Source organism: Nycticebus coucang, chromosome 12 (assembly GCF_027406575.1).
Source record: "Nycticebus coucang isolate mNycCou1 chromosome 12, mNycCou1.pri, whole genome shotgun sequence".
Taxonomy (NCBI): Eukaryota; Metazoa; Chordata; class Mammalia; order Primates; family Lorisidae; genus Nycticebus; species Nycticebus coucang.
Genome location: NC_069791.1, coordinates 37,790,708 through 37,814,575, shown reverse-complemented (window position 1 = coordinate 37,814,575; position 23,868 = coordinate 37,790,708). Strand labels below are relative to the sequence as shown.

The 23,868-nt window shown below is 39.1% G+C and overlaps 1 protein-coding gene across 1 annotated transcript in view; it reads right to left on the bottom strand.

Moving 5' to 3' along the window:
• ST8SIA1 (ST8 alpha-N-acetyl-neuraminide alpha-2,8-sialyltransferase 1) overlaps window positions 1–23,868 on the bottom strand; it is a 159,985-nt gene that overhangs the window by 31,131 nt on the left and 104,986 nt on the right. The window contains exon 4 of the mRNA XM_053557786.1: window positions 20,432–20,524. Coding sequence (XP_053413761.1) covers window positions 20,432–20,524 — 93 coding nt within the window. The remainder of the gene's footprint in view (window positions 1–20,431; window positions 20,525–23,868) is intronic.

The window sequence follows — 23,868 nt, the reverse complement described above, 5'->3', positions numbered from 1 at the left end:
ATAAGCCTGGAGATAAAAGAAGAGGTCTCGGGCGGCGCCTGTGGCTCATTGAGTAGGGCGCCGGCCCCATATGCCGAGGGTAGCGGGTTCAAACCCAGTCCCGGCCAAACTGCAACAAAAAAATAGCCGGGCGTTGTGGCGGACACCTGTGGTCCCAGCTGCTCGGGAGGCTGAGGCAGGAGAATCGCGTAAGCCCAAGAGTTGGAGGTTGCTGAGAGCCGTGTGACGCCCCGGCACTCTACCCGAGGGTGGTACAGTGAGACTCTGTCTCTACAAAAAAAATAAATAAATAAAAAAAAGAAGAGGTCTCAAATTACTGCAGATTTAGGAGTCACCAGAATATATATGTATTTAAAGCCATGATACTGGATGATATCCTATACAAGGGGAATGAATAAAGAAAAGGAAATTTTAGAGGGTAGATTCCTGGACTACTCCAATGTTTATAGGTTTAGGAGATGAGAAGATGCTAGCAAAAGTGAGTAAGAATAGTGACTTTTGAAATAACAAGAGAATCAAGAGAGTATTGACATGGAAGCTATGTGGAAGAAAGTGATTTAAGGAGGAGTGAAGAATCAAAAGTGTCAGGTGTCACTGATAGGTCAAAAAGAAGAGAACTGACAATTGACCACTGCCGCTGTCAATGTAGAGTTAAAAAAATAACTCAAGAAAAATGTGCAAACTTGGAGGATATAAGCTTGGAGATTAAAAATGCCCACTGAGTGCCAGCACCAGGCATCAAAGTAGTCCCATAACAAGGCACATCACTGTAAAATTTCAAAACTCAGAGAGTAAAATCAGGGAGCAGACCAGATTGGAATGCAGAGGAAAGAAGAAATCCAGGTCATAAAAACAAGAATCAGAATGACCTCAGGTTTGTCAGAAACCACACCAGATCTAGGAAACACTGGAGAAACATCTTCAAAATGCTAAAAGGATTTCCAAACTAGAAATAAAACCCTGGCAAAGATATGACATAAATCAAGTATAAACGCAAAGATAATTTCAGACATGCAAGGTCTCAAAACCTTTCCTTCCCTTGTGCCTTGTTTCAGTAACCTATTTGAGAATGTGCACTGCCAAAGGGAAAAAAATAATCCAAGAAAGATGATGATACAGGTTACAGGAATAAGGATGATGGCAAAGGAAGATTTCAGAATGACACCTTGCACCAGCAGAGATCAGAACGTGTAAGAAGATTTCAGGATTCGTTGAAAAAGCTGAAACTGCTGATACTGCTGAATGCCATCAAAGTCATTCACACAACTGGCTAAGATTTGGGAAGCTGTATTAGAAATAGGTATGTTTAAAAAAAAAAAAAGAAGAAACAAACAAAAGAAAAACAAGAATGTACTGACACCAGGAGGAGGAACTGGGATCCTGAGCACACAGTGATTTAAGTATATGGTCACAGATAGAGGTACTTTGGTTGATAATATGGGTGAGATCCTAAATGTTTCCTTCTCATCATTTCTATTTTCTCAGGGAAGTAGGAAGCCATATTATTACCTGGAAGGAAGAGAAGGAGATGGATGTTGGATGTTTGAGAGGAGAAAACATCTGGTAGAGTTATCTAGAAAATGGGATAATGAATGGACTTGAGGAACTGCCTACAGATTGCCAGTGCCAGATGAAAGAGCTCACCAACCAGCTTCCCATCGGATTGCTATTCCAATCTTAGAAGCCATACCTTTTATTTGGAGTGACACAAAAATTTTGTCTCCTAAGGCCAATGGAATAACTTTTATCCTTTAAAAGCTGAAAGGGCCGTATCATTAGATATGGAGGCATGAATCAGTAGTCCCTGCATACTTCTCAGTAAATGAGGAGTTTTAAGCTTCTCTTGTTAAAAGCACAATCCAGTGTTTTGTTTAAAGTGTATTTACAGTATAGCAAGAAGATAAAAAAAGGACCAAGCAGAGACTGTAGCTCAGAAGCTTGTGTAGTCACTACAAAGGATGGCAGGGGCCAACTCCAGCGGGACGGCAGGAGTGGCGTGGGAGAGCCCAGCAGAAGAGCATTGCCGCTGAGCACACGGGGGAAGCCGCGTGAAACAGAAGCTGGGCCCTCGGCCTTCTTAGAAGTAAAGTAATTACAAGTATTTAAAGAAGAAGGCCTCAAGAGGTCAAAATATCAGAAGGTAATTTGGCAGTGAGAACTGCCTATAAAAAGATGGAGTAAAAACAGAAGCAGAGAACCTGGTAACAAAGTAATCACGATTTATCCTGGAAATGAGTAATCACTGTTTATCCAGATGGGAAATGGTGAGGGTTCACTTTAAAGCTACAACTACAAGCAATTATTTTTACAATGGAATGCTTATAAACAGCTCAAAAAAAAAAAAAACCTGGAAATAGGAGATATAGTAAATTACAAGTTTTAATAAAAACTTGCCCTGTATTAACTTGAAGGAGCCTGCAGTCTTTTTTCATCACATTAAAGCAGCAATCCTGTGGCTTACTATGGTGTCATGTTTTGTTTTGTTTTAAAATTTGTTGAGTATGTATCTTTTTTTCCCTTTCATATCTTCTGCTACTGTCAGAATCTTTGAAATACAGAGCGTCATTGGTCATTCTTTTTTGCCTCCCCAGGAGTTTCACTGAATTATTTCAAGTCCATAAATCCACCATGTCCCTTTTAAATGGTAAACGCATTACTGACCTTTTGGAATTTTCTTTTCTTTCCCAGTGAAACATAGCTAAGCAATAAACCCCCACATGGTATGTGTCCAACTACTTCCCAAGAAAAGACAAGACAGTCCAAAGACTGTTCTCAATCTGCCACTTAATACCAAATGGAAGCAAATCACTTACCTTGTCTGCCATAAATGTTTTTCCTGATAAATCAGGATGATGCTAACACCTGCATTACTCACCTCCCCTTGCCAGTTAGTGTTTCTTTCTTTTAGACTTTCAGACATTCCCTATTTTTCTACCTAATCATTTTTATTTATACCAGAGGAATTGGCAGACATTATTTACTTAACAGAAATTATATTTCATCACATCTAAGATGCTATCATATTATTTACCAATAATAAAGAAACAAATAACACTGCCAATAAAACTCGAACTCAATGTTTTTATAAAAGTGCCATGGATAGTCCTGTACCAGCCTCTTCTTATTTTGGCAATTTTCCATTCATTTCAAGGAACTGAGCAATTTCTCCTGCTTTTATTTGCACTGTTTAGCATGTGATAAGACCAATCGCTTTGTACACCTCTTAGTAACTATTTACAATAAACCATCACCTCATCATTTACTTGTGGATATTGCCTTCTTTTTTGGCTGCTTTATAATAAAATACAAAATTGCTTCCATTATTTCTCTTGAATAATTTGCTTATAATCAAATTTATACCCTATTGCTCTGTTTCCATCTTCGTTTCTACACAATACATATTCAATCTTTTTGGAGATAATTTCAATGCCAACCAAGCTCAACATGTGCAGTGCTGTCATCTGTGACCTGACGATTGAGAGGACAGCACAGGGGAAGCAGTGACCAGGGGAACCCTTCCTCTTGTAGCATCAGCTATTCCTCAGCTCCCAAATGATTGACAGAGGCAGGTGTCTCATAGGTGATAAGTGTAAGAAATTGTGCAGCTCATAATCAATAAACCACAATAATTTTATCTTTTGGGCATGCTTTCCTTTCTTCTGCCTTTCCCTCCATGAAGACTTGCAATAATATTTATCAAATGTGACACCTGCCTCACCAATTTACATTCTGCCCTTGTCAATAATTTACATTGTGATTCTGATTTTAAGATGCATTTTCTCCTTTGCTGCTGCTGTTGGATGTGTGTGTGTGCAGATGTGTTCTGCAGAAATCCAGATATGAAAGCTAATAGTGGAAACTTAAGTTAAAAATGCATGTCATGATTTATAGATCTAATAAACACTAAAGCTGTCATTTTAAAAAAAAAAAAGGTATATTAAGCAAATTAAAGCAACTTAGAAACTTACAGAGGCATGTTTTTACCATAATTTGAGTTGGAAAGCCAATCTTTTTTGGATAAGAATATTATTTTACCTAATATATAATCAAATACAATACAATTAGCAATTTTTGAGACTACAGTCTATTTCATCTACATGGTTTGTATTTGCCAGTAAAATTAATTACAAATATACATTTAACAATAAAGTAATTTTCACAGGGACTTTTGAAATAGTCACATACATACTAATACAGAATTATTACTGTCTGATCTTTCTTCATGAGGATAATAAGGAAATTACATTAATAGCTGAACAATCTGAAATTGCTGAATATGGAATCAACTCTGCGCAATGGAGTGGTTCACAGATGGACCCCTACCATCTTGCCCAAAGCAGCTCTGGGCACATATGGAGTTTGTAAGATAATTAGCCAGCTTCACACTTTACATTTAAGTTTGCCGCCCACAGTTAAGCTGGGGCAAAACTGCTTTGGCTGTAACAAAATATCTTTGCCAGTCAACAGGGTGTCTCTACATTCCAAAAGGGGCATGCAGTCAAGTACAAAAGCAGCATTTCTCAGGATTGCAATCTGAACATCCCTAGGCGGGGTACATTTTCAAGGTTCTGTCTGTCCCCTCTGCTCCACAGAACAACCACAGAACAACCAAGTTGGTCTCAAACTAATAAACACAGTCCCATCCATCCACACACACACCACGGTGCACATACACATACTAAAACTATACACAAAAACGCACAGATATATTAGAAATCTGAACAGCCAAAAAAGGGGAGGGAGGGTTAAGGGACACACACTTTCTGGAAAACAATTTACGATTGATTTTAGGCACATCAGTTATTTACTAGCTAACCTGCCTGAGAGTCCTAAAAATTTCTCTCCAGCTCCTTTACTGTTTCTGCCTTCTCTAGCCCTTCTCACTTCCTCGTCTCCTCTGTTTGGGCTCATCTCCACAATTCCACATTCGTCTATTATTCAGATCCAACTTTGGAATCACTGCCATACCCTTGAGTCTTTCCCTGGTCCCCAAATGTTAGGGTGTAGATTAGTAGGTTCCACACACAGACAGCACATTTTCAAAACAGAGTTTGGTGCCAGCTGTCCACAAATGTTTTCCTACCCGTGCAAAGAAAGTGGGTAAGCCATAATCTTAGATTGCACAGCCAAGGCTGTCCTATTGGCCTCTGGAGATCACTCTACACATTCTTTCTTCCACTGAAATTAAAATTCACCAGTCAGGAAAGATGTACCATTGAAGCAAACATTAAAAAGAAGGCTGAAGGGAAGTGGACAGGAGAAAGCTGGTGCACATTATTGGCCCAGTGGTCTCAATATATTGCACGTCAGTAACAATCCTGGGTAAAAATTCTCAACCTAGGACCCTTGCTGGACTCTGCCCAATGTTTCTTCACTAGGGTTTAACCCACTCTCAGTGGGCCTGCAGGAAAGTAGCATGAGAACTTAGGCTATTTTCATATTTATTTGCCAATTATGCTTTAAAAGTAACATTTGATCTGATCTTCTATTTAACACTGAGGAATCATGTTTCAGAGAAGGAAAGAAAATGGAAGGAAATAAACAAACACTAACCCAGTAATGATGCTGTATCAAGTGCCAGGTTTTTTGATGCTATGCTCAATAGTCCCTGTGACTCCCAAGACAGTATTTCCAGAAAGACGCAGAGAACGTTCTGACTCTGAATTCAGTACATAAAATTTGGGGTTCAAGCTAATCTCACCTGTATCTGGAAAGGCAAGAAGCCACACACATAAAGCAGGGGCTTCCTTCATGGGGTCTGCCCACCCACTCACTGGCCTGCTGCATTGTCAAAACAAGTGAAAACTAGGAGAAATTATAAAACAACTGTGTCTGTTTTTCTAATGACTTTTTCTCTAATCATGAAATTTCACAGCAACATTGGGAAATGTTGATTGATTTCCTTAGAGATCTTCTGTACATATAATTTTATATATTGGAGCATTTGCATTCATATATTTTTCACTTAATATTAGAACATGAAAAACAACATTTATTAGAAATATGTGAGTATTATTCTAGAAAATTATTGTATAATTTTTCATCCATCTGGACATATTGTAAGTTAAAAAATCAATGGTGTATTTTTATATTTACAGAGGGTCTTTTTTCAAATTTTCCATGTGTGTATATTTTACACATATATAATATACACACAAATCTGTATATGCTAGAGTTCTTTCTTGGTTTTTAGAATGGTTTAGTAAAAAATAATGAAAAGTCTATTTTTAAATAAATTTATTGATCAACTTTATCAATGGCTTGTTAATGGTATCAGACTTTTCGAAGTATCGACTTGGACGTTTTGGATCCCCTCTGTTGTACTTTTGTTTTTATGTTATTTTTTTCTAGTTTTTGTTATTGTTCCAAAGATGTCCACAATGAGTCTCCTACCATCCCTACTCACCTAACAAGGTGACTCTGAAACTCCTCCCAATAAGAGGTGGATCTGTATAAAAACTCTTCCCCCTGGTATCCGGGTGAGACTTTTGTGGTTGCTACAACCCAGGAGACTAGGTTGAAAATGATACTACATCACTTCCCATGTTAAGGCTATTAAAATGTCCTGTACTTCCAATTGTTATCTATGGATGCTGAATTTGGGGGAAGCCAATTTGGGACTATGTGCATGGTAGCCACCCAGCTACCATGCACATAGTCCAACTGGCCTGAGGTGCCTTGCAACATGAGAGCCTACGCTGGCCCACCAAGAGAGACCACATGGAGATTCCCAAGACTGCATTGAAGAGGAGGGATGCCTGGCCAGCTCCAGCTATGCTGACCCTTGGCCATTTCAACTCCAGCCACCAGATAAGATAGCAGTTCTCAACCTGTGTGTCATGACCAACAGGAACTGTATTAAAGGGTCGCAGCATTAGGAAGGTTGAGAACCACTGACCTAAGAGATTATGAGCCAGATCTGTTTAGCCTAGTCCTCCCTGAATTCCTGACCCACAGAAAAAAAGTAAAAGATACTAAAATTGTTGTTGTTTAAGCTACAAAGGATAATTGATCATAGAGCAATAGATCATAGAGCAAAGCTAGAGCTTTAAAACACTTTACCCTCCCCCCAACTTATGCAATGTCATTTTCCAGTATTCTGGCTGTCTTTTGCCTTTTGTTTTGACCATACAAATTATAGGTATGGTCCTGTATAATAATTATGATTATTATTTTATACAGATGAAGTTTGCTTAGATTTATTTTATCTCTATGCTTAGCAACTTCTTTGCATCCCAGATTTTCTTTCTGAAGTAACATTTTTTTTTTCCTGAGAGATGGCACAGAGGTAGTCAGTCTTTTTTTCTATGCTATACATTGGAAAAATAAGAGTCATCTTAGGCCACACATTAAATGTACAAACACTCATGAAAGCTGGCTAGCAGAAAAAGGATCCATGCATACTTTTCACAATATTCAACACCACAGATAAGCAAAAAAATTCCTTGCAAAATCAGCATGTGGTCCGTGGGACATGCCTCCTAGACTTTCTCTCAGTGAAGGTCTGTTGGTGATTAAAATAAAAAAAAATTGTTCATGTTTATGTTGAAGCAACTATGGAAAAATAGTTTGCTGAGTACACATTTCTATGTTTACAGTTTCTTCTCAGCACTTAGAAGATGCTCTTTCACTGCTTTCCAATTTCCATTTTTACTGTTAGGGGTAAAATAATTATCATTCTTTTGAAGGCAATTTTCCTTTTCTTTATGCTGCTTTTAAAGTTTTTTATTATCTTTGGTTCAGTTTCACTAAAATTGTCTAGGTTTGTGGTTTTTTTTTTTTTTTTGAGACAGAGTCTCAAGCTGTCGCTCTGGGTAGAGTGCTGTGGCATCACAGCTCACAGCAACCTCCAACTCTTAGGCTTAAGTGATTCTCTTGCCTCAGCCTCCCAAGTAGCTGGGACTACAGGTGCCCCCTACAATGCCCAGCTATTTTTTTTTTTGTTGTTGTTGCAGTTGCCATTGTTGCTTAGCTGGCCCAGGCCAGTTCGAACCTGCCACCAGAGGTGTATGTGGCCAGCGCCCTGATGACTGAGCTATAGGCACCGCCCAGTTTGCAGCTTTTTAAAATTTAACTGATGGTGTTTGTTCCTTTGTGTTCCAGAATTTATGAATGCCGTTATTTGTAAATTCAGAAAAAGTCTCACCCCTTTCTCCATTGTGTAGTTCCTCAGTTCCAAGTTAACACAGTTCTCCGTCTGTCCTCCAGGCTTCTTTGTCTTGCCTTCGTGTCTCTCACCTCCTCATGTAGGAAAACGAGTTGCTCTTTCAGTTCACCAATTCCCTCTTTATTTATGTCTAATCTGATCTCTGTCCACTTCGACAATTATATTTTTCATTTCTAGAAATGCAATTTGGTTTTTTTTGAGTCTACCCAGTTCATTTTTATATTCTCCTATTGGCCTCTCACTCTCACTCTTTTTATTTCCAATAAAGATTTCATATGTATATTTAAATACACATACATACTATACAGATATGTGTAGATATGTGTGCTTTTTGTCTCAGAAGTCTCTTACCCTTGGTGGCATGTATGCATTTTGAGCGTTTGCCTATGAGCTTATATGTATGTAAACATAATATATGGGGATTCTAAGGATTTTCCTCCAGTAAACATTGACTGTTTGGGTTACTGTTCGGGTTACTGCTGGGTTACTACTGACCCAGGAACACATTAGGTTCCTTCTCAGGGCTTAACACGGAACACACACATGACGAGTCCAGGGATTGCTCTCCCGTTCTCAGTTTTGGTATCTGAATTTTACAGCTCCCAGTGGTTGGCCCTCATTTTAGATCCCTAAGTTTCTGTTTTGCATGTTTGCACTTTTTAGTGGGAGACGTACGCCATACCTCTGGAGATTTCCCCAAATTAGACCAGTCCAATAATGCATATAGAAATACATTGTACCCAAGAACAAAATGTGTTGAGACAGGACAGTAGGCTGGTGGCTCACGCTTGTAAACTCCTAGCACCCTGGGATGCCCGGGCCGGTGCATTGCCTGAGCTCAGTAGTTCCAGACAAGCCTGAGCAAGAGCAAGATCCAGTCTCTAAAAACATCCAGTTAGGCTGGGGCCCGAGGCTCACACCTGTAATCCCAGCACTCTGGGAGGTTGAGGTGGCCAGATCTTTTAAACAGACCTTTAAAAATAGCCCGGTGTTGTGGTGGGCACCTGTAGTCCCAGCTACTTGGGAATCTGAGACAAGAGGATCACTTGAGCCCAAGAGTTTGAGGTTGCTGTGAGCTGTGACTTCACAGCACTCTACTGAGGGGAACAAAGTGAGACTCTGTCTCAAAAAAAAAGAAAAAAATCAGGAGAGTCCTCCTGAGTAGCTATTTCGGATATCAGTTAGAATGGCTCCTGCTGGATGCAGGTGCATTACCTCACTTACATCTCTCGACAGTCCTCAAAGTACAGAATTTTATTCCCAATTGATAGATGGGAAGTAAAGTAACTAAGGTTACATGACTCGTAAGTAAAAGCACTGGCATTGGCACTGGAATTTGAGAACAGATCTGTTTAAAACCACGTTCTTCACTGCTGTGCGATACTGCCTCTCAGACACACGCTCCACGCATTCATCTCAATGTAGGAGTATCTCCTTCCTGGGTCTTACTTGCTATCTTCTTTCCAGTTTTACCATCCGCTCTCTAATTAATTCCCTTCTATTAGTGTGGAGGTTAGAATGAACAGCCATCAATGACTGCTGAGCCTTGATGCAAACAGGGATAAGCTGCACTCAGTTCAGCCAGAAAGGAAAAAGGAGCCAGATAGCAGGAGAGACAGGGAAGTTTTAGTAACACACACCGAGACATGAGTCATACACAGTTTTAAAGAGAAATTGCTATTACCTTTTGAGCCTGAAGGTAATTCCTCAAAGCTAAAATTATTCTTTAAAAAAAGCACATAAATAACATACATGATTGTTCTCCTTGCCAGTACCTCCACACACCCAATTTCCTTTCACAAAATTAGAGGCAATAACCATTGGATAAAATCTCTTCCACCTGGGTAGGAAGAGATTCCTCATGCTGCACCTGACAGTGGGAACCTCAAAATGAATGTTGGGGTCTCGCCTCAAACCCTCCTACTGAATTAACAGTCACTCACAAATTTTAAAAGGTTAACTCCACTATGAATTTTACTCCATCTAAAAGCTTTCTTTCCTAATTCATGTCACCATTTCTAAAAAAAAGTAACCAAAGTTTTCCCAGCTAAGGATTAATACCATTTTGAAATGTTTGTTATTAAAAAATTCATCTTCTTACCCCAAAAGCAGGAAAGCATTTTAATTAACACCCAAAGCTCATTAAATTTCCTTTTAATAGATGACTTAAACCAAAAATCCAGTTTGGGGAACATTTTTAAATATATTTGTTAATGTGTTCATTAGTTCTATAAACATTTACTGTGCGTGTCCTGTCCTGTGTGCCAAACAATATGCTGGGTCTCTAGAGCACAAATAAAAGAGTCTTGACTCCAAGCTTCTCACACCGGTGCTATTTCCTCTATTATGCCTGGACAGACACACATGCACAGACCTTGCAACTCGTCTGTAAGTGGCTACACGTGGTGATCATTTCCCAAGTTGGTTAGCCTCAAAGTTCAAAAAGGAATTCCTAACGTCGTAATAGGACAATCAATTAACTTTCAATTTTTATCTTTTAATAATAATTAGCCCAAATATATAGATTGCCTCTGGGAATATCATGAGCTCCTGTTATGGGCAAAATGGCTCTTTGAGTTTTCGACTCTATTGAAAAACTGAGAAACAAGCTTTGAGAACACTCATCTCTATGTTACCATAGAACGACACAGTTTAAGCCAGTAACTTTAAAACCTTTTGTGAGTAACGCATCCCTTGGAAAAGACTGATGAACAATCTAGACGTGAACATCCATGAATCTTCTTAATAAACTTCAGAAGGGTTCCCTGAAATTTATAAAAGCCCTTTCATGGACGCTAACACGATGAGCATGTCTGCTGACCATGAGGGACTCTGAGCAACTTCCGAGTCCCATCTCATTCAACTTCGTACTTCCTGTCCCAGAGTAGATTTCAAGAAATATTTGTTGGCTCCTATCTTAATTGCCTTCCTTCTCATGAATTTCCAGACCCACAACTTCCATATGTACACTTTTCGAAAATGTATTTTCTCAAGACTAATAAGACAGTCTAAAGAATTCTCTCTTTTCCAAACTCTACTTTCATAATTTTTATTTGTCCACTTCATAAAAGAAAGTCATACCTTCTGTCATTCCAAATATTATAGTGATGTATTTCCCTAGAGCAGTGGTTCTCAACCCTCCTAATGCCTCCTAATGCCGCGACCCTTTAATACAGTTCCTCATGTTGTGGTGACCCCCAACCATAAAATTATTTTTGTGGCTACTTCATAACTGTAATTTTCTACTGTTATGAATCATAATGTAAATGTCTGATATGCAGGATATATTTTCGTTGTTACAAGGGGTCGCGACCCACAGGTTGAGAACCACTGCCCTAGAGGGTAAAAACCACCTGGCCACTAAACAAAGAAATATTTCCAAATGCATAGCTTCTGAGGGATATCTTCTGACAAAAAGAAAAAACATGTTTAGAATTAATACACAGGGGTTGTACCTTATTTTACCCAGGACAAACTCTTGGAAATCCCCCAAACTTTACTTATATGTCAAATAGTATATGTTAATAATAATTAAGACTTCAGAAGTCAGATGGTTATATTAGGCTACACTAAAGAACTTATTAACATTTATTTTCTTACTTCAGTATAAAATACATATATAGAAGGGTGCATCTAACAAATATGGGCAGCTTAAGGCATAATTATGAAGCATATATCCATGTTATTCCAGCCAGGTGAAGATAAAGATCACTTCCAGCAATCTAGATGTCCCTCTTATTCCACTCCTGAACCCAATGCTCTTCCCACCTAAGAAGTGACCACTTGCTGTTCTTTAGTTTTACTTACTACGTCAGTGTCCCTAAACCATACCGGTAATTATTTTTAACTTTATATGAAATTCTCCTGTATTTTTTGACTCACTTCTTTTCATTAACTTGGCAAAATTCATCTGTGTGTGAATTTTCGTATGTGTAGTTATAATTCATCACTATAAAGCATTCCATCATGTTAACATACCTCAATTTATTTATTCATTCTACCCCTGATGCACCTTCAAGTATTTTTAGTTTGGGGCTATAATTAATTATGATAAATTTCTTCTTTATAATTACTTCTGTTTTTCGCCAGGGTGTATACCTAGGAAGAGAACTTCTAAGGCACAGAGTATGCGCATCAAAATGCATTTCAAAGTAGTTGTAACTATATTTACCCCTAACAAGTATATGTGGGTCACTATGAATGTTTTGAGACAGAATGTGTTATAGTCCGTTATTGCACTTCCAGGAAACACAGTTGACAGCATCCTTTCTGATTCACATGTACAAGTTTCAACTTGCTTGGCTTATCAGTGTTGCTGGAAGGGTTTGCTTTGTTCCCATCTGCATGGATTTTACATTTCTTGATTTTTACGTATCTCAAAACTTTTGTAATGACCCACATATACGATAGTTTCTATTGTTCCACATCAGTGGTTGGTATAATTTTTCCCAATCTGATGGATGTAATGATACATCTCATTAGGGTTTTTGTTTGTCTGTTCATTGTTTTAGACATGGGCTTTCACTGTATCACAGAGGCTGAGCTCAAACCCCTGGGATGAAGGGACCCCCTTGGCCTCCTGAGTAGCTGAGATTTGAGGCACACATTTCATTAGGCCTTTTATTTGCATTTCTCCAAATGAGGAAATTGGACTTAATATTCCTTGAAGTACTAATTCAACTCTTCCTACAAGATTATCTTTCCGACCATTTTTTCTTCATTAGCTTCTTTACCATTCTTGACTGTTTGTGTTTCCACATAACTTTTAAGATCAACTTGTTAGGTTTTACACACATAAACACATGGGTGCTCTGGTAGGGTTTCTCAGTGGGATACAATTATTAGAGGGTCATTATCATACAGAAGCAATCAATGTAACTTGGTTCTGTACCCTCAATGAATCCCCAACAATAAAAAAAATTTTTTTTTTTCAATGAATCTATGCATTGGTCTGCATAGACCCAATGCCTTTACAATACTGAGTCTTTCAGTCATGGGCATGTTATATCAGAACATCTAACCAGGTTATCTAAAATGTCTCTCAATAAAATTTCATAAGTTTTTGGCACAGAAGACTTGCTTTCTTCTTTAGTTATGAAGCATATCATACTATTTGATGCTAATGACACTTTTCTACAATGAAATTGAAAATTAAATAAAATGTCTCTTCTCATATAAATAAAATTATTTTTCTTATTTCACAAATAGAATTGCTATATGCATATTGATTTGAACAAAAACTTTGTTACATTGTATACCTTTTTTTTAAATGAAGAAACTTACACTTGCTTTTCCATAATGATTTTTTATCACCTGTGAAAACTACCGTCTCCTTGTATGATACACGATCACCTGAGAAGATCAGAGGGTGTGACAGTGTGATAGTCTTGGCCTCTGACCCCTGTTTCCTGGCATAAAACTCCTAAAATCTTTAGAAACTCCAGTGACATCTTTTTGCACACTCATGACTGACTGATGAGTGGCAGCCCCTCGGTAGCATCAGGATCGGGGCTGGTCACCAGAAAAGACCAAGGCAGGATTAGGGGGCTAGGACTTTCAGCCCCCACCCCTCAATTTCTGGTGAGGAGAGGGGAGCTGAAGGTTAAGTTGATCACCACTGGCCACTAGTTTAATCAATTACACTTACTCAATGAAGCCGCCATAAAAACCTGAAAGGACGGGGTCTGGAGAGCTCCTACCTAGCTGAATATGTGGAGGTTCTCGGAGGGTGGTGCACCCAGGGAGGCTCGGAAGCTCCATGCCCCTTCCCCATACCTTGCCCTATGCATCCCTTCATCTGTGTCCTTTGTAATATCCTTTATAATAAACCCATAAATGTGTTTCTCTGAGTCCTATAAGCTGCTCTAGCAAATGAATCTAACTTGAAGATGGGGTCACGGGAACTCCTTACAGCTGAGTGGTCAGAAGTTTCAGAGGCCCAGACTTACAACTGGTGGGAAAGGAAGGGCTGTCTTGTGGAACTGAGCCCTCAATCTGTGGGATCTCGAGGTAAATAGTAGCAGAACTGAGTTACAGGACACCCAGCTGGTGTCCCCACAGAACTGGCTGCTTGCTTGGTGTATGGAAAAAAGCCCCCACATATTTGGTTACAGAAGTCAGCTGTGCTGATGTTGTTGTGGTGTGAGGGCAAAGAAAAAACATAGTTTGAGTAAGTGATATTTTTCCCAGTGACTTACAATTAGCGTCAGAAGTGGGATTTGCTAGAGCTCCCCTGGCTCATGGAACCACATGGTTTGGGAAGAGAAAGGATTAAAGGGGAAAGGATGAAGAACCTTTGATTCTTGGGTGGTGACGTGATCACCCATGGTATAAAACAGCAGTTGCAATGGGTTCAGTTACTAAAGGTAAAAGTTACCAATGGAATTTAGAGATGGTGGCAGACCCTACTCCAGAGGAGCTGGTTCAGTGGACATAAGGAAACCCAGCATTATAAGAAACATGCTAAAACAAGATTCCTTCATTATTGCTATTTTTAATAGCTAAAATGAAAGTGAAAGAGAATGTTGGTTAGGACTTGAAGCTGGACCAAGCCCAGCTTTTGGGCTGTCTGAGCTCAGACCACTAGCCCCAAAGCCACCTCCAGAGGGTAAAAGTTATTCCAAGGGCAACAAAAAGTACGTCTATGAACTTTGGTCACCAAGAAGGCAGTCAGTATGAGGGAAGAGAGAAAGCAGTAAACTATTTGGTGTGAAGGAATTGTAATTTTGTGAGTTACTATCAGATGAGCTCCCTGAGCAACCTTTGCTAAAATAGAATGTGACAGTAACTAATTCAGTGTCTTTGGGCTTCAAACTGCAGGTGGAAGAACATGCCTGGGTTGATGCAGGGCTCACAGCTCACTACTGAGCAGAAGGCTACTCATGATCCAGACACACACAGGAGGTTATTCTCAAGTGAATAGCCTGTCTACAGGACTAGACAAAGTCTGTTGACTTAGAGGAGGAGGACTACTTATTTCTTCCAACAAGTGCCAGTGGAACACTCCAGATGCAGCAGCTGATACGCTTTGCGGGCAAACCATGCGAGACTGGCTTTATGATGATGGGGACAGTCACTCACTGCATAAGCCCATTATCCAGGTGTGACGGCGACTAAGGGAGCCCCTTCCTCACAGGGGCCCAAGTGATATTACTCCTACAAAATCAAAGCAGAGTTTGACAAGTTTTATCTGATTTTCTATCTCAGCTTCTGTGGATGGGTCTCCTTCATAGCAAGGTCACTAAAATGATTAAAGGGGAGAATCACAGGATTCATCTCCGCGGGATGGAAATCTATAGATGATTATTGAAAAATGGCAGACATTGATGAAGCGAAAATGAAGGTGTTGATGCAACACTATCGAAGACTGGGCAGGCCAATGGGACCCCCTCGCTAGCCTCCCAACAGTAAAAGATCCATGGAATGAGTGGGTGTGGGGGAGCTATAGCTATGCAGAGATGGATGAATCTAGATATATTCTTCTCACATCCTTTGCAGCACAAAATGCCAACAAGAACTGTTCTGTCTATCGAGATAAAGACTACAGGTGGTCCCCAGGAAAAAGCCCTCCCTACTCCAACATAGTGGGCAAGTGGATTGCATTAGACCAACGCCAGTAGCGCTGCAGGTGGTGGGGGGGTATAAACAGCTCCAGATGGGACTAGATACTTATTCCAAACTGACTTTACATACTTAGTGCTAGAGACCAATGCCCAAAACACTATTAAAAAATCAGAGCAGAAGATACTGTGGCTAATTTGACTCAGAGTTACATTTCTTCAGACCAAGGGATGCACTTTACAGCCCATAATGTCCAACAGTGGACAAAGAAATACCACATTAAACAGACATATTGTTACACACCATCCTCAGAGAAATGGTTTAATAGAAAATTGGTATGGGTAGCTGAAACATTGGCTAACTGGGCGGGGCATGGTGGCTCATGCCTATAATCCCAGTATTGGGAGGCCCAGGTGGGTGGATTACCTGAGCTCAGGAGTTTCAGGCCAGCCTGAACAAGAGTGAGACCTCATCTCTACTAAAGAGGGCATTGTGGCAGGCGCCTGTAGTCCCAGCTACTCAGGAGGATGAAGCAAGAGGATTGCTTGAGCCCAAGAGTTTGAAGTTGTTGTGAGCAACGACACCTGGTACTCTACCCAGGGGGACAAAGTGAGACTCTGCCCCCCACCCCCCCCAAAAAAGAGAAAGAAAAGAAAGGAAGGGAGGGAGGGAGGGAGGAGGGAAGGGATTATTTACTATCTAAAACAAGAGTAGATAAAGGACTGACAAGCTGGCTTACACACTTTCATGAGTGTGTGCTTACACTCAAAATGAGGGAGGTTAAGGGAGGGTCCCCACTGGATAGATTCCTCCTCTATTCTGGGGACTCTGGGGGAGAATGGTGGGGATGATGCTGGTGCTAAAGCAGAGATGGTTCCTAAGCAAGAGACTGTATCTGCACCTTTAAACCTCCAGGTCAGAATTCCGAAAGGCCCAGTAGGGAGGATTGTGCCTTCACCCACCCTGGCAAAGTTAGGGCTCACAGTAAATGTCTCTATGTGGCCTGCAGGCCGTGCACCTGTGCGAGTGGAAGGGGACTGCAGGGTAAATTTGCTAGGTAAATACTGTTGCCAGCAGTCTGGACCAGCACAATGGCTGAATCTAACATCCCTTTCAAAGATGAAACAGTCTGGGTAAAAATAAATAGCAAATGGAGAAAAGGAGAAATAACAGCCAAGGGAAGAGAAATGAGTAAGTAAGTTTTGCACCTAGGGAAACCTGACAAGATCAGTGGAAGCCTGCACTCCTACCTGAGGGGCCTCCCTGGGAGACAGGCTGCGACATGACAGACCAGGCTAATTGCTAAGGATCGAATGAGATTCTAATAAATGGCTGTATCTTTTGTGTTGTATGTCCTGCTGAGGCCAGGGATTCAGGTCTGAAGACTGGTGGAGGACTGTGATATTGTGAAATACCGATTCGGTTTTCAACCCATTTCCTAGTACACAACTACTAAAATCTTTAGAAACTCCACGGTGATGTCTTTTTTGTATGCTAATAATTGACCGATGCTGGCAGTTCCGAGGTAGCCCCACAATGGGGCTGGTCACCAGAAAGACCAAGGAAGAATTAGGGCACACTGGTGTGCTGTAAGAGGATCTTAGGTGTGCCATAAAAAATTTTTAAAGATCGTTAATTAAATTACTTTACATCTTTTCTATCAACCTGGATGGAGTTGAAGCACCTTCTTCTTAGTGAAGTATCACAAGAATGGGAAAGCAAGCATCCAATGTACTCAATACTAATACAAAGCTGGTAGATGATCTAATGCAATGAAGGCTCAACAAACACCTGGAAAGACTTGGTTTAGAGGCTTCCAGATAGCTAAGGCTCCTGGAGGGTGATGCCCCAGGGAGGGCACGGAAGCTCCATGCCCCTACCCCAAACCTTGCCCTATGCCTTTCTTCTTCTGTAGCCTTTGTGATATCCTTTATAATAAACCGATCAATGTGTTTCCCTGAGTTTTGTGAGCTGCTCTAGCAAATTAATCAAAGCCAAAGTGGGAGTGGTGGGATCCCCAACTTGAAGCCAAGTTAGTGAGAAGTTCCGGTGGCCTGTCCTAGTGACTGGGAGAGCAGGCTGTCTCACGGGACTGAGCCCTCACCCTGCAGTATCTGACACTGTCTTTAGGCAGACAGTGTAGGAAATGAACTGGAAGACACCCGGCCTACATCCATTGCAGAACTGATTGCTTGCTTGTGTGTAAGGAGAACCCAAACACATTTGGTTTCAGAAGTTCGGTTTTGATTGTTGTGATGGTGTGAGAGCAGAGGAAGAAACGGTTTGAGTTTTTTCCTTTTAGAAATGGTCACTGATTAGGAACATGGGCTTTGGAATGAGAGAGGTCTGGGTAAAGTCCCGGATGGATTATAGCAGCTGTAAGTACGAGCAGGTTCCTAAACTTACCATATCACAGGCTCCTTCTATAAAATACATAAATTGAAATAGTTTCTACCTCTAGGATTGTTTTAAGGATTAAGTGTGATTTGTAATGCATATAAAGTACACAGAAGCTGGCCCACAGAAATGATAAATAAAGGCATACGATATTTATATTAAGGATCCTTGCTTGTCCAGGAATTTTTCTTCATATTGAACTTAAGTTTTAACTAACAAGTTTGCTTTCTTCTTCAGTACTTAATGTTCGACTCTGTCCTTCCTCCATTTGTAGGTCTATTTTTTCCTCAAAAGCACAATCTCTTTTTCTATCTCTCTCCCTTCTTCAATCCCTCTCTTCCTCTCTCTCTGACACCCTGTTCTAAATCTTGCTCTAAATAATTCTTTTTCACATGGCATTTTAAATCTCATACCAACTCTGTCTATTCAAGTAGAAAAACAGAATCTTCTGTTCCTAGATATAATATGCTAAATGTTTCATCCCCCCGCCCCAGAAACGTTTATTCCTTCTTAAAATTTATTTTATTCCTAACCCAAATCAAAATAATAGTCAAAGTATTAAAGTATAGTTATAAAAGACATAACCTTTGGGGGAAACTGGGTAAAGAGTACATGGAAGCTTTTTTTTTTTTCTTTTTTTCTTTTTTCTTTTGCAATTTCCTATATATCTGCAAAGTATTTTTTAAAAATGTAATCAAAGAAAATCTTTATTTCAGTAAGTGTCCTGTTATTTCTTCTTTGTATTTGTCTCCTGTGTTTAACTGCTTATAATGAACTTATTATTGGTGTTGAAACACGATAAAATTATTATTTATAAAAATAAATACATTCACATGGATTACATTTCTTGAATATAAAAAGCTATTCAATGCACTAGAAAAATACAGGGCCTGTTTTTCATGGGGGAAAAGGAGCAGCGTTAGTATGATCATCTAAAGACAGTTTGTTTTAATAAAAGAAGTCATGAAAGAAAAGACTCACAAATCTCAGTGCCTAAAAAATTTTAAACTCCAATAGAATGAAAATTAAAACATTAAACATATTAAAACATTAAACAGACTAGAAGAAAATATTTGCTACATCTATAACAAAAGACCTAATATCCCTAATATAAGCAGTTCCTATAAATCAACAGAAAAATATTTTAAATGAGAGCAGAAAATAGGCAAAAGATACAAAGAAGCAATTCACCAAAGAAGAAATACTAATAATCAATATCCACTCAGCCCTTCTTAATTAAAAAAAAGCAAATTAAGTTAAAAATAATATATCATTTTTTTACTCAACATACTAATGAAAGCTTAAAATATTAACAATGCATAATGTTGTTTTTGATATGAGGAAATAAACAATCTTATCCATTACTTAAGAGAAAGTAAAGGGTACATTGAAGATGGTGTTTTCACAGTATCTCTCAGAATTAAAAATTGTTTAATTGCATTCCTAGACATTTTATGGGAACCCTTTACTTATGAACCAAAGCAAGTAATTGTGCATTGTGATAAAGTGACACACACACACACACACACACTATTCACTTGCCTGGGCCCAAAACATCCGGATATTTCACTCCTAATTGCTAGGTCTAAAGACAGCATTTGATTCCTGTTTCCTCAGAGACTGACTTATCCTTTACAATGAACAGTCCTCAGAGAAACAGCTGACAGCTCACTGATGGGCTTCCTTAACCAGAGACGGACCCCTGAGAAGGGCCCACTGCAACTTCTAAGACTGTAATTGCTTGGAATTCCAAAGAATTCCAAGATTTCTGGAATTGATACTTGAACAAGAATTTTCCATTTGCTTTCCCAAATCTGATTAGATATAATAGAGTATAACCACACTTTCTTGTACATTCTGATAATATTGCCATTTTGATGAATATCAAAATATATATGTATATATACATATACACACACCGTAGGTTGGTCATTTGTTTGTTTTTATTCTTGATGTTAATTCAGTTCACAATTACCAATCAATAAATTGAGACTAAAGGCAGTAAGCTGGAAAGTAATAGTAATGAGTAAGCAGAATATTGTTCTTTTCTTGAGCAAAACAATTGGCCCTCAGATTATTCTACCATCTCTAAAGGCAAGAAACAGAATCCCAGAGGAAACATAAAATTTTGTTTGGATTCCCATAATTCTGCCTCGTTTATTTACAATTCCTTCCATCCTCCCTGCCAGTCCAGATGGTTTTCTTGTTTGTTTCTCAAACTGAATTATGCTCACTGCCTTTGAGAAGCTAAATACATCCAAAGCCTTCCTCCTTAATTCCTTACAAACAGAAGTTACAAACTCTTACCTTTGCCTAATGATGCTCGGATTAGCTGTCACTAAATGACTTTTGGATCCAACATCTTTCGTATATTCACTTGACAAAGGAGGAAGATTGCATCTAGACAAACAAGAACAAACGATTTAAACTTATTTACATATTTCTAATTGTTTATAACGGCACGAATAGGAATATTAGTCATTCTAGCTCCATGCACAAATCATTTTTTACCACCTCTTCCTTTTAATAGATATTAGATGACTAGGTAATTACCAGCATCTTCAAAATGCTGTCATAAAAACTAGTCCTGTTTTAGAAGAAAGAAAATGTCAGCCAGAGAGGTCAATGATCTATGAAAGAAAGAGACAGTAACTAAAATGTATTTACTCCATTCAGAATATTTTTGAGATGGTAGGACAGGAAGTATTAGACTTAACCTTTGACTCGAGAAAGTGTGACACAGTACAGGACACAGAACCTACAGTGTTCTCTGCACACCCATAAACCTTAAGTGACAGAGAGGAATTGATATATTTGCTAGTGTTTCTTTTGTTGTTGTGCCCCCAAATCTAAATTTATAATAGAGAATTCAGGGCAACGTCTCATTTACCTAAATCAACACAAGTCTGACTTTTACGTACATGGCAATGCATAGGTTGATTACCAGCGAAGACACAATGATTTGTCATCCAAAGAAGTGCGATGATTCCCCACCATCCCAGTTCAGCCAAAGGAAAAATGATAGCTGATGTTTTTCTGGTGAGGGAAACAGCCAGCCAATCCCATCTCTAAAATACCAGCCTGCCCCAATTGCTTTCCTTGGCCACAATGTCTAATGACTGTTTACAATGGAAAACATGCCCATTGCAAATCCAAATCCCACAGCGTCCTGCCTGAGGGTCATTAGACAAGTTAACTCATTAAACAAAATGCGGACAATGATTTTTCCTCTTTCGTTAAATTGTTAAAGACTTAAAGAAATAGGCAATGTCTAAAAAGTCTGTAACCTTGATGTCTCACACATAGTAAATCCTCAAAATTATCACAAATCAGAAATATCATACAAATACAACTAAATATACATTAATTATCTAAGAAAACCCCAAGCGAGCCTACAGTTTCCATTAGGTTTTATTACCATGTCCTAATTTCTCCTCTTCACTCATATCCCTAACTAGAGTCCTACCATAGCAGAACATCTCTAACTTTTTATTACTTCAGCAAACCAAAATATCTTTTATTTATAGGTAAAGACAGCTTACGAATATTGAGATCTCTGCTAGTTCCCCCAACTACTACATTTTCCCTATAGGTTTCCCCCAAGCGATAGAAATATCCAGGAGCCCTCTCAGCTCATCAGCTCAAGTTCCCTGATTTTGTCTTGTATTGACCCTGTGACTCTCACCACAGCAGGGTAACCTATGCAGATATCTGTCTCCGTTGACTCAGAATCTTTCTTGCATCTGCTCTTTCGGAATGAGATACTGGTTCTTCTGGCAAAGACCCACAGGTCACGCAGCCAGTCAGTGACTTTTGCTGAATGCCTATTGAGAGCATACACCGTGGGGCATTCATTGTGGGGAACTGGGAAGAGCCCAAGTAACAGAGCCTGCTCCTACAATATCTACAGTCTGGTGATTGTCCCATGGCCCACGTGGTTTCCTGAGGGTTTTCATGAGGCAGAGTGTTTGGGCATTAACAATCAGCCTCTTCCGGCTGTGGTACTTGACTGTGGTCTTGGCAATGTAACTGATCTTTGCAAAGACATAGATGACTCCTTTGAACTAAAACACAGACCAAAAATTTAGACACTTTTAAAGAAGCTTTGATTTTGATTGCCCTTGGAAACACGTGAGAATCAACCACGTTATACTGAAACTATAAACCCTGAATACTGCTGGGAGTGCTGCCAACCTGTGTCATCACAATTAAACAAAACAAGTTGGTTTTCATGAGTAAATACTTTCTTTGTCTGTATGTTCTATGGCCCATAGGCCTGGGTCTCTTCACATTTCATGCCACCAAGTAACAGCACAAGAAAAATTTGCAGAAACTGATTATATCCTCCAACAGAAATGTTTAAAACCATAAAGATAATATTTTATATCCATTTTGTATGAAATAAAGATTATATGTATCTTAATGCATTTCTGGAAAATGATGACAATACATTTTAATGTAAATATCGTCCTTAAGTTCTTTTATAGAATCTTCTTGTGACGTGCATCTATCTGTGGTACTTTCCTGTATATCCCTTCTCTTAGGAAAAGCACACCATAATTTTAACTCATCAAGTAAGTTGATAATTGCATAGATTAACATAACAGGCACATTGCATGCGAATTATTTCTAATAAGGCATAATTGTGTAAAAGTGTTTCAAATTTTGCCTTATCGCTTGTTGACACAAATGATAGACATTAATGGCTAAAGTATCTTAGTAACTGAATGTGCTCATGATCCTAAAAGAGACCAAATCCATAAAGCTGTTGAGAAATGAATATGCCTTGATTTGGGGAGTGGAGATGGGGGGGAAATGGGCTTGGGAGAAAGAAATCTTTAAATTAAAGAATCATAAAATTACTTTTAAATTTTTGTCTATATTTGTATATTAGTGTATGCAAAAGATGCCTTTGAGTGTCATTCAAAAAGCCACCAAAATTTTGTTGCCCTCAAATGCATCTTGAATCCACACAGTTCCTCTCTTAAGATGCAACTACTATTACCTCTATCTTGCAGACCTTCCAGATAAATTGAATTCAACGATATTATTTTTTAAAGTGTTGTTTTTGGTTACGGAGCAAATGTTTACTTTGAAAAATGGGAAATTGATTTTTAGCACTAGAAGACATGTTTGAAAACATCTGAGGAAGGAAAATTTCAGAATTGTTACATCCTAATCCTAGAAGACATTTGGAACTGTAATCTGGTGTTTCGCTCCGTACAGGCTGGGCTATTTTGGGGCCTCCTTGCTCACTGGATCTGTCTAGGCACCCTGTCATCTAGGCTCACACTTACCATGTGCCTTCCAATCTGCATTTACCCACTAAGTGTTTAATTTGGAATATGTGATACTATCTCAGTATCCTAAAGGTGCCCCCAACGTGTGTATTGAGCAAGTCATTTATAAATGGATCTGCAAGTGATCCAGTACTAATTTTAAAATAATTTACCGACATTTATGACTCCCCTAATGTAAACCATAAATAAGGCTTCTTAAAAATTCAAATGTGTTATGAAAATGGCACTATTCTTCAAATTAATCAAGGGTACATGTATACATAGCTTTAGGAATGATGTTCTTTCTCTGAATTCTTTTTAATCCTCACCTCCTCCATAGTCTGTGAATATTATGCTGAATATTGTGCTGGGCCCTCATGAATCTTGAACTTGAACCAGATTGCACATAAGGCCAACTTAGTCCTACTTAATTCGTGATAAACGTGGCCCCATTAGATAACCCTC